Source organism: Nelusetta ayraudi, unplaced genomic scaffold (genome assembly GCF_046127955.1).
Source record: "Nelusetta ayraudi isolate G7.1 ecotype Tasmania unplaced genomic scaffold, CSIRO-AGI_Nayr_v1 ptg000002l, whole genome shotgun sequence".
NCBI lineage: Eukaryota > Metazoa > Chordata > Actinopteri > Tetraodontiformes > Monacanthidae > Nelusetta > Nelusetta ayraudi.
In genome coordinates, this window is record NW_027466052.1 from 49,490 (window position 1) to 64,982 (window position 15,493).

General features: G+C 46.8%; 1 protein-coding gene across 3 annotated transcripts in view; it reads right to left on the reverse strand.

The window, feature by feature from the left end:
- znf536 (zinc finger protein 536) overlaps nucleotides 1–15,493 on the reverse strand; it is a 103,189-nt gene that overhangs the window by 42,060 nt on the left and 45,636 nt on the right. For 2 of the 3 annotated variants that reach the window (XM_076029871.1, XM_076029713.1), the window contains one exon: nucleotides 718–3,002. In XM_076029871.1, the coding sequence (XP_075885986.1) occupies nucleotides 718–3,001 (2,284 nt within the window). In that variant the 5' untranslated portion in view covers nucleotide 3,002. Of the gene's footprint in view, nucleotides 1–717; nucleotides 3,003–6,903; nucleotides 7,177–15,493 lie in introns of those variants that run through there. The other variant, XM_076029795.1, reaches the window with a different exon arrangement.

Sequence of the window (15,493 nt, forward strand, 5' to 3'; positions counted from 1 at the left end):
CTAAACATACACTTATCAAAACCCAGTCGGCCTGTGTTTGCTGGGCGAGTGGAGGGGAGGGAGGGGCGCGGCTGTCTCAGACGTGTTTATTAAGGACATTTATTAATCGCTCCGGTTAAAATAAATTTGTCCCCATGCTCGACGTCTTTGCTCGTGTTCCACTGGGAAAGGAATTACAAATATAAATGCAGTGAAGTGCTCTCCCTGCGTTGAGTTCTCTGCTGTCAACAGCAAAAGCATACTAATGTCAGCTGAACCGTTGTCATGTCGACCATGAAACTGACCTGCTATGGTTGCATTCTTTACTTTTAGGTGAACATTTGCTATATAGTACCGTGAGTGTAATTTCACGCTGGCAGAGTCTTTAGGCGAGGACATTAGCGTCACAAAGTGACTGACCCCCATGGCAAATCGGGAAGCGACTGGCTGATATATTACAATATTAGCATCTCGGCTATGTGAGGACCGTGAGGATCAACTTATCAACAGGCATTTTCATCATGTCAGTTTTCAAAAGATATCCTTGACACATTGAGGTATACTGACATTTAAATAAGACTGATTGACTGAAACTACTCTGTGTAGGTATGAATGTGGAAAAAACGAGTTAAGAAGACAAACTTGGGAACATAGATGGGATCACATTTTGATCCGTCTCTCCATAGACCGACTGAATACAAGTGGCTGTCATTCACCGTCAGGTGTATTTTGGCTCACCTGATGATGGTGAGGACGGATGGGGGCTGTCATCTTGGACGCTTCCTGTCTGAGAGTGTCCTCCTCCAACCGCGCTCTCCTCCGTCACGTTGGACGAACCGGGGGTGGTGGAGCGACTGATGGACTGGGACTCGGGGTCGCTGGCTGAGCCGCGGCGCTCGTCGACGCCTTGCTGCTGGATCGCTTCATCGATGACCCGCCTGTCTTTGCCGTGGATTCGCGAGTGGACGACCATCTGGTGGTAGGTTCTGAAGATGCGGCCGCAGTCGGGGCACTCGGAGGGCTTCTCTTTCATGCCAGAGAGGCTGTAGTCAATGTTTGGGCTTCCCAAGCCAGCGAGGGCTCCTGGAGCCTCAGCGCCACCGTGGTGAGACACTATGTCACGGTGACTATCAAATCCTCTTCCCTCCTCCTTCATGGACATTATTGCTCCGCCAGTGGCCTTGGATCCCTGCAAGGCCTCTGAGAGATGCTTCTGCTTCAAGCTATCATTGGAGGCAATCAAAGAATAGTCTTGCTTCTCTTTTGAGAAGGCGGCTAAAGCTCCAGGACCACTCATCTCATCTTCCTGGCCTGGTGGCATATGGTGCTGTTGCTGCTGCTCTTTCGGCATGAAAGCTCTATCCATGGCCATGCCACGAGCCATGATCTGCCAGGCTTGGTAGCTGTTGAGGGAGTCCATCTCGGCAACCTTGGCAGCCGCCTGGAGGCGCTCCATGCAGCTTGACTTAAGTGGCGGCACAAGGTTGAGACAACCCAGGAGTGAGCGCTTGTCATTTTCACCCAGTCCGTGGCCCATACCACCTGCCATTGGCCCCAGTAGCTTCCCTAGCATTTCCTTTTCCTTCATGGCTATCCCAGCTTTGGCCAGAATTTGGTGTTGCTCACTCAGACCATGTTTATCTGGTGAAAGAAAGCCGCCCTGCAGACAGGAGATGTAGCGGGAATAAAGGTTGGCATGAGCTTCCTGAGCCAGATTACTCATGCTGTTGACTGCCGCCATGTCCTGCTCACTGGGCTGTGGTGGCTTGCTCTTGATGGCCAGCTTGTTCAGATGCACTTTCATGTGGTTCTTGAGAAACCAGGGCTCCTTGAAGCGACGGCCACAGATTTGGCAGCAGTGTTCGAAGGAGTCTTTGTGCTTGCGCATGTGGCCCTTGAGGAACCAGGCTTGGCTAAACACCTGGCCACAAACGTCACAGCGGAACTCGTTGGCTACTTGCATGCCGCCACCGCCGCCGCCACCCTGGCCCTGGGTAGTCTCAGCTGTGATGTGGGCCTTCTCCACGTGACTTATCAGATCTTCTTCGTGGGAAGCGGCAAACTCGCACAGAGTGCACTTGTAGGGCTTGTGGAGGATGCGTATGTGTCGATCCAATTCCTCTCGCTTCTTGAACTTCCCCTTGCAGAAGGTGCAGCGGAAGCCCGGAGTTGGGTTCAGAGACTGCTCGTCCTGGGTACCGGCCGACTTCGGCGAAGAGGAAGGCTGGGACAGCGATTCAGGAGTGACGAGGCCAGAGGGGGGCAGAAGACCGCAGGCAGGGCCTAGCTGTTGCTGATTAGTGTTGGAGCTGCTGTTGATGCTCAGGTGGGGTGTCGGAGCTGTCTGCAGATTGCCACTTCCTCTCATCTGCTTGTCCCTCAGGATGGCCCTCTCCTCCAGCTCGTGCAGGAGCCTGTTTTCCTCCCTCACGCGGCCGCGGCCTTTGCCGAGATTGCCCAGCTTGTGGGTGCGCAGGTGGATCTTCAGGTTGCCTTTCTGTGCTGCTCGGTGGTCACAGTAGGGGCACTTAAAAGGCTTCTCACCAGTGTGCGTGCGCATGTGCAGGGACAGGATGCTGTTGAACCGGAAACGTTTGCCGCACAGTGGGCAGGGGTACTTTCTATTTTTCCGGGTATCATCTTCAATATCATTCATCTGCGACATAATGCCCAAATTCTGCCCATTGAGGAATTGCTGCAAGTCAACGCGACCGTTCAAACCACTCAGTGCTCCGGCGTCTATGTCTCGGTTAAGCTGATTGGCAAGGAGGGCCATCTGACTGCTAATAGGTTGACTGGCCAGGGCGGCGTGGTGGGTTTTCTCATCCAACGGTGTGGCTGCCTTCTCTTCAGGGATCTGTTGTGGGCGGTGTAGGTCAGGAAAGGCGTGTCCCAGCTGGGCGGTGAGCTGATGAAGTTTTTGACTGATAGGGTAGCGGCCATTTAACACTGCACTGCTGAGATGGGCGTCAGCGTCAGGCACCGCCGACGACACACCAAGACACAAACTCGAGTCTTCCATCCTGTGAGACAACAACAGAAAAAGAGAGGTATGCACGTGAAGTGATTGTCTTGCACACATTTTTGTTGAACTACTGGTAAAGTTGTCAATCTCAAAAGGGCAAGGAAGCATACACAAATAGATTAACAAATTGCTTTTTCTTCAACAAAATCACAGATGACAGTTATATTCATAAGATGTTTGGTTACTTCTGTTCTTATACTTCCCCCCCCCCCAATGTGTTACTTTATTTAGGCAAACAACACTTGCACGGCGACACCCAGAACAGATAAATAAAATGTATTATGTTTGATGCATTGTGTTAAGTGTCAGCAGCAACGGCCTGAAGAAAATACCGTGACTCCTTGCAACTTTTTTTCAAAATGTAACACCATTTGGATGGAATAATTACTCTGTAAACACAGCAAGCGCTGTATAATTAAGCGACTTCTGCCCATCCTATCAGAATTCCACCAATTACACGCCTTAATGAAACAGAGCAGTGGCATTGTCAGGATGCCACTGCAATACTACAATTATGATATTAACAATAGCACTTAAAACCAAGGGGTTATTCCAGTAGACACGGCGCTCTTATCGTGTTGCCACGACACTTGTCTTGGCACAAAATTCTATTAAAGAGCTGCGCTACGTTTGATGTGAATCATTTTACTCTTCCCCTGCTTTCCTTATCCATTCTGTTCTTTCTCCGCCTGGCTTTTCTCTCAACTTAACTCTTTAAAAAAAAAAAAAAAAAAAAAAAAAGAAATGGGCTGGAGAAAACAACAGTTGGCTGGGTTGAAAGGCTTCCAAATGCAGCCAAAGATGGATTTGTTGATGAAAAGACAGTTAAAACAAAATCACAGCCTTGCGTCTGAGTGGGCAGGGAGGTAGCAGCGCTAACTTTTTTAATGTTTGCTGACACTTTCTGTATAACAAAGACTAATGCTGAAGCCTTGGGTTGCCACAATGTTGCAAAGATGTATCATCATTTTCCGGACACTCTGGGCTTTTTCGTGAAAGTGCTCATATGTGTAACATCAGTGCATAAATAACAAAGAGGAATAACATTGGTTTTAATGCAGATCCATCTGCTCTCCAGATGGAGAGGTATAAACATCTATCTGTACACTTCCTCTGGCTGCTGGCAGGGGTCAAACCCTTCAAAACAATAGCCACAGTTGTGCTTTGGTCAACAAAATATTGTATAATATCTCATTAAGCTGATTAGCATGCTGCCTGGTAACGGTGGCAGCCATTGTGTTGTAACACATGATTTTAATCATGAAAAACCCTTTTCATGAGCGGCAAGGCAAAGCACTGGCATTAGGTGAGACTCACTTTGAGAGAAACTGGGCCCCACTTTGGTCCACTAATATGGAACCAGTCTGGCAGCAACGGAGCACAACCATATAAGTATATACATGGGTGCAAGCACACTACATGCACTAAAGGTTTGCCCATGGAAAACAGACAAAAAATGTCATTACACTGATTAATGCTGGTTGCGACTGTCACACGGGCAAAACAACACACAGGGTCCATTTAGCACTTTTGGCAAAATTTAAAATGTAGATAGTTTCTGACAGAAGGCACAGAGAAGATTTGAATAGATTATTCAGTGGCGGCGCTGTGGTTCACCGAAGCTGAAATGTGTCGCGGCCGTTCTTTTTTTGTGTTTTTATTTGGCACCACCTTTGGAAGGCAGGTATTAACTTTGCGCAACGCAACACACTGGCCACACGCGGGACAGCAGATGTTGACCTTGCTGCAGACACAAGCCATCTGATTCAAAGCCTTTTGCCGTGATCACTTTGATAGTTGGATAGTGAAAGCATTTTTTTTTTTTTTTGGGATTTCATTTCCATTAAGCAATTAAACAAAAATAACAGTTTGTCAGAAGGTGAGTTGGGTACCTGTGTGTGCGTGTGTTAGGGAGAGAGAGTGTACGAACACAGAATTGTATATGTATACTGTATATATATTTCACACAGTGACAACATTTGTTGTTAGATTTTGTTTTAAATGTTGAAATCCCTCATGCCAGTGTTGTCTTCTGTCAGTCCAGACACAGTGTTGACCAGCACTGACTTTACAGAACGAGCACCTCAGAGGCAACAGTCCTCACCTCCTGTGACACTGTACAGTCCTGGAGTAATGTGCAGACACTTTTGCCAAGTACTGCTTTAAATCAGGCCGTCGAGCTCACTTTTTGCGCATGTTGGCAATAACTCACGAAATCTTAGCAGATCACCTGCTGCACGCAAAACAATCGGCCCTTTATTTTGGATCTTAGTAAATCGGCCCCTTGTTGTTGAGCTGTTTTTGTTTTGTTTCTTAGTATTTAGCCCAGATAAGAAGAGTCAAAGAGTCAAAGAGATTCTTTTTTTTTTTTATTATTATTTCCACCTACAGAATGTCTGTGCACGGCTCATTTTACCCTCCTCGCCAATCATTGGAATTGTCTCACCACCGTTCTTTGTCTCTCCATCTCCTTCCTCTGTAGGAGGTCAGCGGACATAAGGGGTGACTGTTCTTTGAGCCATTGTCCCCTCCAACACACTGTGCGGACGGTGGATTCTTATCTTGTGGACATGAATCAAACACTGTTACCATTTTCCACTAGCATTAAAGGAATGTGACACTTGTGGGCTGCCCTTTTAAATCTCCCTCCTTCTTTTTTTTTTACACCCCCCACCACCACACACACACACACACACACACACACACACAGTCACACAAGAGTATCTTAAGCAATGTGACATAATTGTTATTCAAGGATATAATCAACATATTATGCTGTAATAGCATGCGTGGATCTTAAAAAAAATGCTTTGACCTGCTTTAATGATAATAATTTAAAATAAATTAAATAAAATAAAAGCATGACTTTGTGTCAGTTAAAATGCTCCAATTGAAGCAAGAAAGCATTGGTTGAGTCAAGCCCCATAGCACTTTGACATATGGTTATTTATAAGAGATGTGCATGTTTATTGGAAACACTAGGGAGAATAGGTGAACAAAGATTTCATTTCTGCATTTAATGACCAAGGTTTTAAATTGTATTTATGTGACACACCAGCTTCCGTCGCCAGGCGTGCTTATATTGGAGCAGAGCTTATTTGAATGGAGCCTTTTTTTTTTACAGAGGCGGCTGCCTTTTGGAATAGAAATCTGTGATTTAAACTAGGCTGATGAGCTGTTACTCATTTGGGGAGATAGCAGCTTGCCCTTTTCTTCAATTTGATTCCAGCCTTTATCTTTAACATATAACAAAGGCAGATAGACAATGGAATAATGTGAAATGAACTGACGAATCCAGTTTGTTTTTTTTTCTTCTCCCCTCTCTCTCTCTCTCTCTCTTTTTTTTTTTTTTTACAAACGTATCCTGGCTGACGAGCGTATGCAAATGAGGCACATTAATATGCTTGCCTTGCTCCCGAGTCATTTTATATTTTTTCCCCTGATTAAAAAGGACATTTCTTATGTGACATCCCCCCTCTGCTCGAATCAACACACTCACACACGCACACACACACACACACACACACACACACACACACACACACACACACACACAGTGTGAGGAAATTTGAGGGTGGTGAATGGTGGGTAGTGACACACACACACACACACACACACACACACACACACACAAACACACACACACACACAGAGGCAGCGACATGCACTCAAACACGAGCTCTTTGACGGCAGGCAACAATTCAACCCTGGTGCCCTCTCGAAATCACGGTGCAAAATGTAAACCACCAACAAACTAAAGTCAGATTCTATGCTGCTGTTTATATTTCTACACCATCCTTAGTTACACAAAACATGACATAGACACATTTTAAAAAGTGTTCAACACACATTGGGATGATTCGACAGCAGATTAGTCTGGAGATCGTTGTGTTTCTTACCATTTGGATTGCGAGAGACCTCGAGGCCTCGCCGCCACGCTGCCTTTTGCGCAACAACTCCTGCCTGCCTGCCTGCCTGCCTGCCTGTCGCCTCACTGCTGCTGCTGCTGCTGCTGCTGCTGCTGCTGCTGCGTCTGAATGCCGTTACTCTAACCTGCGCTAACTTATCGCTTCCTGGCATGTGCAGCGACGGTGCCTCATTAAAACTATTGGCTCCTCTGAACCCACACACACTTCCTTTAACCTGTTCTCACGACATCTTTTGCTGTTGTCTTTTTAGCTTGTGGTTTAATATTCAGCAGAGCGCCACGTGCACCCGTAAACACGACCCAAAACCCGTTGCACGTCTGCACGTCGCCGGGCGCGCGCGCACGCACGCACTCACACACACACACACACACACACACACACACACACGCAGCAAATTCACTTGGTTTCTCTGAACCAAAGAGTTTTTTTTCTCATGCTCTCCCTTTTTTCTTTTTCTCTTCAAGCTCAGCTTAATTATAAGTGGTATCTGTAGCACAATGGAAGCGCATTTCAGTCAGTGTTTGAATGTGCTTGCTTCATTTTCTGTCTTATCAATGGTGCTATGCATCATAAATGCTAAAGGGATTCATATGTTTTCTAATTGTAATCATATGAATTATTGAAGTGGATGAAAGGCAGTGCCATTATTTGCAATGCCTACCTATTATAAATTCATATTAGCATAAACTATTTTCCAAATAACTTTTGAATGTGCTTCTGGAATATGTTGCCTGGTTTGATTCTCTCTCTCTCCCTCTCTCTCTCGCTCGCTCGCCGACTCCCTCACAAAACTTTGACAGTTAAGACAGGATGGGATGAAACTCAAGGGTCGAAAAGCCATTACTTGAACTTTACTTTGTTATTTTTGACACGTATCGACACGAAAGCCATTGACTAATCGCAAAGCAATACCTCATTAAGTCCTAATGAACAAATTCATTGCATTAAACAAATCAATCATTATTCATACGGCTATGAATTCCATCATCTTTGCACCAAATCATTAATGAGACATGGGGGAGGCTGCGGCGGCGGCAACCTGATGTCGAAGGGACAACGCGGGTATTTACCATATGTTGCGCGCACAAAGACTTGAATGCTAAATATTTTGTGACTTCACAGGCTTCAATGGGAGGCACGGGGCCCATTTGCAAAGCCAGGAGTGTGTTTTCAAAGAACAAACAACCAGGTCCCAGGTCATTCCTTCCTCTGAGTAGAAGTTAGTTCGGTCTGAGCAGACAAAGATATAAGTTCCCGTCTGCCTTTTGTTTTCCTTTGTTTCGCAGGTGGTCTTTGCGAGGCATCTAATTAATCCAATAATAATAAAAAAAAAAAGAAAAAACCTGCCTTGTTTTCCTTCCTCCGTCTCTCAACTCTTTGACTTCGCTGCATTATTACTTTCTGTAATGAGGCGAAAACACTCTGAACCGCACATGGAAGACAGTCGCGTAGCCCCTGCCAGATGCAATCCCTGCTCCATCCCATGCCTGCAGCCTCTTGATCACAACTCATAACTGCACAATCAAAGAGACAGGAAGCTCTGGAGTCGGATTGCTGTATCCCGCAATGTGCCTGAACAAACCTGCAGTCTTGCTTTGTTTTAAATTACAACTTTTGCACAGAGACGATTCAAACTTTCTCTGTTTTTTTTGTTTTTTTTTTGTTTATCAGACACTGAAACGCCAAAGACAAAAAACGCTCGTAAATGTCAGAGAGGAATGGAAGACATGTTGAAAGCGCCGACTCGCTAGCTCGCTGAGAAATATGAATGAACAGGAGCCTCGGCCTCCTCCCCTTTCTCTTTCCCCATCGCACAATATGTCATTGAGGGCTTTTTAAGAGGTCCTGTCAACAGGTAGTTCAACTTTCAGCTCATCCCCACTGATCTGGGGGAGCCCTCCTGACAGAGAGAAAAGAAAAGCACCGGGAGGGAGCTCGGCAGAGAGAAAGAAAAATGTTGTGGGTCTTTTTATCTGTCCGTCGCTCTGACAGCCTTGCAGGGGATGCCATGGGAGGAAGATCAATGCAGGACAAGCGGATTCCCACAGTTCATTGTTCGAAGCGAGCCAAATCATCTTCCCAAGACAGCCGGGGAGCTCAAAGCTTCCCTTTATGATAACCATCCCTGGTATTATTCCCACTATGATGATAGTGACCTGCAGATGTCTCTGCGCGCGCACGTGTGTGTGTGTGTGTGTGTGTGTGTGTGTGTGTGTGTGTGTGTGTGTGCGTTCACGTGCGTGCACAAGCGTGCGCATCCCCTCTGGGGTGCGTTACAATGGCGGTTGCAGCGGCCGGAACGGACTCCCCTCAGCAGCAAATAAAGTGCAGCAGAGAGTGGCCGATTAATAGCACAAGTTGAGAAGAAGCCTCAGCCTGGCCGAGGGAAGTGACGAGGCTAAAGGCTACATGATAAATGAAACTAATGATAATTGATGTGATAGTGATGGTGAACTTGCCTTCAATGAAGCTGCATCAGGCCTATTGCATCGGCTGTGGCTTGGTCTGTTGGTCTCTGTGAGCCAACAAACAGCCTTTGACCTTCGATGTTCATTAAATATGTATTATGATGCTCTTAAAACCCTTTGATTATGAGTCATCTCAGACTTGAACCATATTTAATATATATATATATAAATCTAAATCAGTAAGATTCTGTAAAAAAGCTTTTTTAAAATTTGGCTTAAACTGTTTTTTATTATTATTATTATTATTATTATTATTATTATTATTATCATTATTATTATTATTATTATTATTATGATTGTCATTATTCTCAGTTATTATCCTTTTCATTACTTTGACGCATTGGTTGACATGATTTTTTCAACTAAAGTTTTGATGGCGACAGGAGGGAAAAGGGGCAGAAACAGATGTGGAGGTTCATTACATCAACAACAATGTGGAGCTGCTCAGAAAATCCATACGTGCAGCAGAGCAAAATCCATCTTTCTACTCTGTAACAATCTCACTGGCAAATTTCACCTTTCACTGCTCCTTTCTTCTTCTTCTCCTTCCTCTCCTGCTGCTTTCTTCACAAGCAATACGCCGGTTCTACAGCAATCCATATGTGGCTTTATTTCCAGCCATGATGACTCCTAATCTGCACTTTTAAAAACCTCAGAGCGGTGCCTCGGTCTTTGAGATCACCTCCCACCAAAAGTCCCTCTTAAAATGCGGCTCCGTAATGCACCGGTGTGGGTTTGATCCGCCCGTCTGATGACTGAACTCCTTTTCCCATCAAATCGGACAGAAAAGCAGGACACAAAACCGTGTGTGTGTGTGTGTGTGTGTGTGTGTGTGTGTGTGCGCGCGTGTGTCGGGACAACAAACATGGCAGTGTAGAGCGCTCACGCATGGCTAAACTGCATGAGGAAAGAGGCCAGAGAGACAATGACGACTGTGTATCTTTCATAGCTTACATCACTGGCCCCCCCTCTGCACTGCATGTCAATGCTGCACACACACACACACACACACGCACACACACGCACAAGAGGTCACATTAAGGGCCAGCGATGCCTTTGTGTGTCTCGCCGAGCGGCTGCGGAGCTGACATTCAAGATGGTGACTTGAACCCAGAGGAGATCAGTCTTCCTCTGTTTCTGAGGCAGCGGCGGCGGCGGCGGCGGCAGTGGCGGCGGCGGCAGCGGTGGTGGCGGAGAACAAGGCAAACGCAGCCAAAGTAGTTGAATGTCAATACGGGCCGAAATAACAGAATATCAGAAATAATTGCTGTTTTCTTCCGCTCATGCTGAGCGCATTCTGGTGGAGTTTTGCATAATGACTATGGCGGAGGGGGGTGAGGGGGGGGGGGGGGGGGGTAGAGGTGATGGTAAAGGGAGGGGCTGTTGTGACAGGTGCTGAAATCAAGCCGGGGGAGGCAGGGGGAGACAAAGGTTCAATTTACTAAGAGGAGACTTTAATTGTTACACAGCTAATTAAGAGAAGACGGGGTCCTTTCTTTCTTTCTTTCTTTCTTTCTTTCTTTTTTTCTTTCTTTTTTTTTTTTCTGACTCGACTATTTACCACGAGCTGTGCCTGCCTGCCTGCCTGCGTGCGTGCGCGCGCGTGTGTATGTTGGGAGGTAAATTGCGCCTCCAAGCTTGGCGCGCCCACGGGTGAGCAGCAGCAGCAGCAGCAGCAGCAGCGGCAGCAGCGGCAGCAGCAGCAGCAGCAGCAGCGGCAGCAGCAGCGGCAGCAGCAGCAGCAGCAGCAGCAGCAGCAGCAGCAGCAGCAGCAGCAGCATCGTGTCTGTGTCATGGAGGAAAGGATGAGGTGGCGGCTCGACGTACAATGTGTTTCCTCGCTGCTTCTCCGCTGTTGGGACTTTGGGACTTTCGCTTTCTTTTTCCTCTCAAACCCCCCCCCACCACCACCACCACCACCACCACCACCCCCCTCCCACCACCACCCCAAACTAAAACAAAAGTCTATGGCTAATTAGCGGCACTCATTACAGGAAGCGAGTCAGGTAATTATTTTACATCATGCTGCCGATAATTGAATGATTCTTCAATGTCTGGATGTCTGTTTGAAAGTATCTCTTTTTCTCGGGCCCCCCCCCGGCCCCCTCTCCCTCACTCCTCCCCCACTTTCACGTCTTCTTCCTCTTTGTCTTTGAGGGAGATAAGAGCCAGGCTGGATACAGGTACCGCTGCCATATGCTCTTGAATGAAAAAAGCTCTTCTGTCGAAGCAAATGGGATTTTTAAATATTGAAACTGCCGCATGTCTTTTTAATATGACCGTGTTAAATCTCCCTTTATTCCATCACTTTGATAAACTCCCCCCCAACACACACACACTTTCTGTCTCTCTCCCTTCCTTTCGCTTTAATCTGAAGAGTTTGAAGGGAACTTTCGCTCTTCGGCGAAGTAGTTAAACTCATTATGCAACCGTGCCGTTTGCGTGCTTTTTTTTTTTCTTCTTTTTTTTTTGATGTTGTCGTCGCTCCTTTAAGCAGTGCACTTCCTGTTTAAAGAAAGCAAACTAATCTTATCAAAGACATCGGTTTCAGACCTGCGTGGAAAAGCCTGTGATTCTCTGCAAGACGCTGCCGCGTCTTTAAGTGGCCCGCAATTGTTCTCACGTGCTTTTTGCATTACCGGGAGGGACGGAGGGAAAAAAAAAATAACTATAAAATCACTCCCATCTAACCCGGCCTCAAACCCAGATCCATACAGTGAGCTAATGTGGCACTTAATATGAAATGAAAAAGAGTGGCAGAGAGCATTATCTACTTTAAGGCCAGGGTGTATTTATTACAGGCTAATTGTAGCAGAGGAAGTGCTTTGGAGGGGTGTGCTCGCTCTCTCGAGGGCGGAGGGCCTCGGGGGCGTAAGAGAGCATGTTTATCTATCAGACTTTATCAAAAAAACACTGCGGCGACTGCTCTTAAGATCAGAGATGGAGGTTCGGGAGGAGGGCGGGGGGGATGAAAAGGTTCTCGCAGGAGGAAATAAAAGAAGTGGGAGATGGATAAGGGAGGGAAACGAGCGCGAGAGGAAGAGGCATGCCATGAGCTGCTTTTGTACCAATGCCAGTGTTGGAAAAAAACAACAAAAAAAAAAGCAAAACAGAAGCAGCAGTGATTAAAGCAGGAAGGAGAAGTTGGGTGAAACCTCAGAGGAGTTTTTTTTTTTTTTTTCTCTCTTTTCTCTCACTCTCGCTGGGCTTCTCTGTGAATCACACTACAAACACGCAAACATACGACATAAGTGTAATTACAGTGTTCTAACTGTGCACTAATTCTCTTTTCTTCTTTTTTTTTGCCTTTGCGAATGAATCAACATGGAATAAAAAAAAAACGTCTTCCAGCACAAATGCTCAAGAGACATTAGTGGATATTTCACAGAATGGCATGAAACGGGAGCCCACCACCAGCAGCAGCAGCAGCAGCAGCAGCAGCAGCAGCAGCAGCAGCAGCAGCAGCAGCGAGTTCATCAAATGCTCGCCCCAGCGCGGGAATGTTTCAGAGGTGACTGCAGGTGTGGCTCCAGATTGTCATCTGAAAGTGTCTTTCACCACCAACCCTGCTCAGCTTTGATGCGAATACTACATGACAGACAAAAAAACTTGCTGTTCAACTGATTAAAAAGATGAATTGGACATTCGAAAAATTAAAACAAACACTGAAGTCATAAGGCAAAACGTGAGGTAATGCGAGGGAGGTGTTAATGTTGACTCTGCAGAGGAAAGACTCCAGGCCCAGAGATGGTGTGAAACACTGGGGTTCAAATTCACATCTAACTTGGAAAAAAGGTCAGAGTTCTCATCCTAAAGTTGGAAGCGCAGCAGCATCATTAGCTGCTGCGTCTCTGATGTGCGTCTGCGTGTCAAAGACGAGCTCTGGCTCAACGCAGCGCATCAGTCTGCACGAGGGCTTCAACTTGGCACTGCTCCGTCCGTCTGTCTGTCCCGGCCGGCCTTGCATTTCTCTCTCTCTCTCTCTCTCTCTCTCTCTCTCTCTCTCTCCCTCTCTCTCTCTCTCTTCTTTTTTTTCTTTCCTTGCCCAATCTGACCTTCAGCATTGCCACCGACTTATCTCCCACCTCGCTGGAGACAATGCGTGTACTCATTCGGGGGTGCACACGCGTTGACTGTGTAGTGACTGTGCTCCTTTGAAAGTGGCCCGAGTTCATTAAAGCAGCGGATACTGTATTTAAATGATATTGTACATCTCTGTTGTATAATATGAGAAGTTCTCCCGTTAGACACACACACACACACACACACACACACACACACACACACACTAAAGCTGTGTGTATTAACTCTTGCACAAAGGGGACTCCTGTAACTGGCTAGTCAGTCCCACACAGAACTAGCTCCATGGAAATACTTACTCAAGCTTTCCAGCTCTTTTTTCATATAGTGAAGCTGCATATGCATCCATGTTATACGTCATACCAAATCACAGACACCAAAGTTCTTGACTGGACTGGACTGCATCAGAAGCACTGGACGCTGGAGCAGTGGTGGTTCTGAGTGGCCTTAAAGAAATGCACATCACACCGTAACGATGTTACGCCGATGACGGTGACCCAAGCTGGATGGGTCCTCGCACGGAGGAAGTGGCAATCAGCCGTTCCGTCAAAGGGGGAAGAGAGCGGCGTGCGCAGGCGCAGACGCAGACAGCGGTCGCCCAGTTGCGGCTCCTCCACAGGAGCCCCAGGGTGTTGGATGTGGACGCCGAGGGGGCGGAGCTCGAGGTGGGCGTGGGTGATTAAAATCCACGCTCCCCCTGTCCCCCCCCACTCCGCCGCCCCGTCGCCTCTCCTCCTTGCCAATACCCGTTCTCCACTCAGCCCCGCCACCCCCCCCCCAACCCCCGCCTACCCCCCTCTCCATATTCTCTCGCCCTGTATCTGATTAAGTTAACAATGTGGTGTTATTTGCATGCTGATTTTGCAGACCCCGACCCACCTCCCCCCCTGCCCCCACCGCAGCCACTCTCTCTCTCTCTCCCTCTCTCTCTCTCTCTCTCCTCCATTCTCAGACAAACAAGCGAGGCAGGATCAGAGTAATGTGATAGCACAGCAGCCAGCCAACGCAATCTGCCTCAAAGACCAGGTGTTCGCAATCCACCTCCCTCTTAATTCCTGCCCCCATCATTTCTCTTGTTTTTATTCCTGTAACTCTTCTCCTTCCCAGCCTTCCCTCCCTCCCTCCCCACCCGCTTTCCCCCCTTTTCTTCCCTCTCCATCTCATCTATCCCTGGTGTGTTTATAAGGTTGTATTATAATCAAATCTGGAGCGAGGGAGGCCTGTCTTTTTTTATTAATTATAGGCCACAGATGACGGGAATGTATTCCGAAAGCTTCTTCAAAATAGGTCGGCGGTACAGTTTGCTATTCTTATCACATTTAAATGTCAACACGGTGCAAAGCCCTACAAATTAGTTCAGGCAGGCTTCAACCCCCATTTAACATTTAAAGCGCCATTCTGTAGGGCTCAAAGAGCGATTTAAATCAGTTTACACACACACACACACACACACACACACACACAAGCGCACACGCGCGCGCGTGCACACGTGCATAAATACACAAAGATAGCGCAGCGTCTTTTCAAACTTCTCAATTCAACGCAGACATTTAACTGCCAACCTTTGCCTGAGAGAATTCAGAGCGCGAGCAGAAGGGAGGGAGGGAGGGGGGAAAAGGAAGGATGAGAGAACAAAAAAGAGATATAAAGCAACAGAAACAATGCATTAGCTTCATGAATAATAAATCTGCCCATCTATCCGTGCAGAAAAAAATCCTTATTTTTTTTTCCTTTTTTTTTTTCATACAATCTCTACATAAATCCACTGTCCGAATGAATAAATCAGAAAGGGGACATTTTCTTGAGCTCCAGCCTATCACTGGTAAATAACAACAATGATTTGAAACACATCTGTTCACACGCGGTGCCAGCTAACCCCTATAGAGCTGCGCAAGACAATGGCGGCCTAGCATTGTTGTTCCACATATCAGTGGCTGGGCATACCAAATAGAGTTTACCCATCTCGCACAGGCAAACACGCTCGCACGTAGATCTGTTGATAGGAACAAACA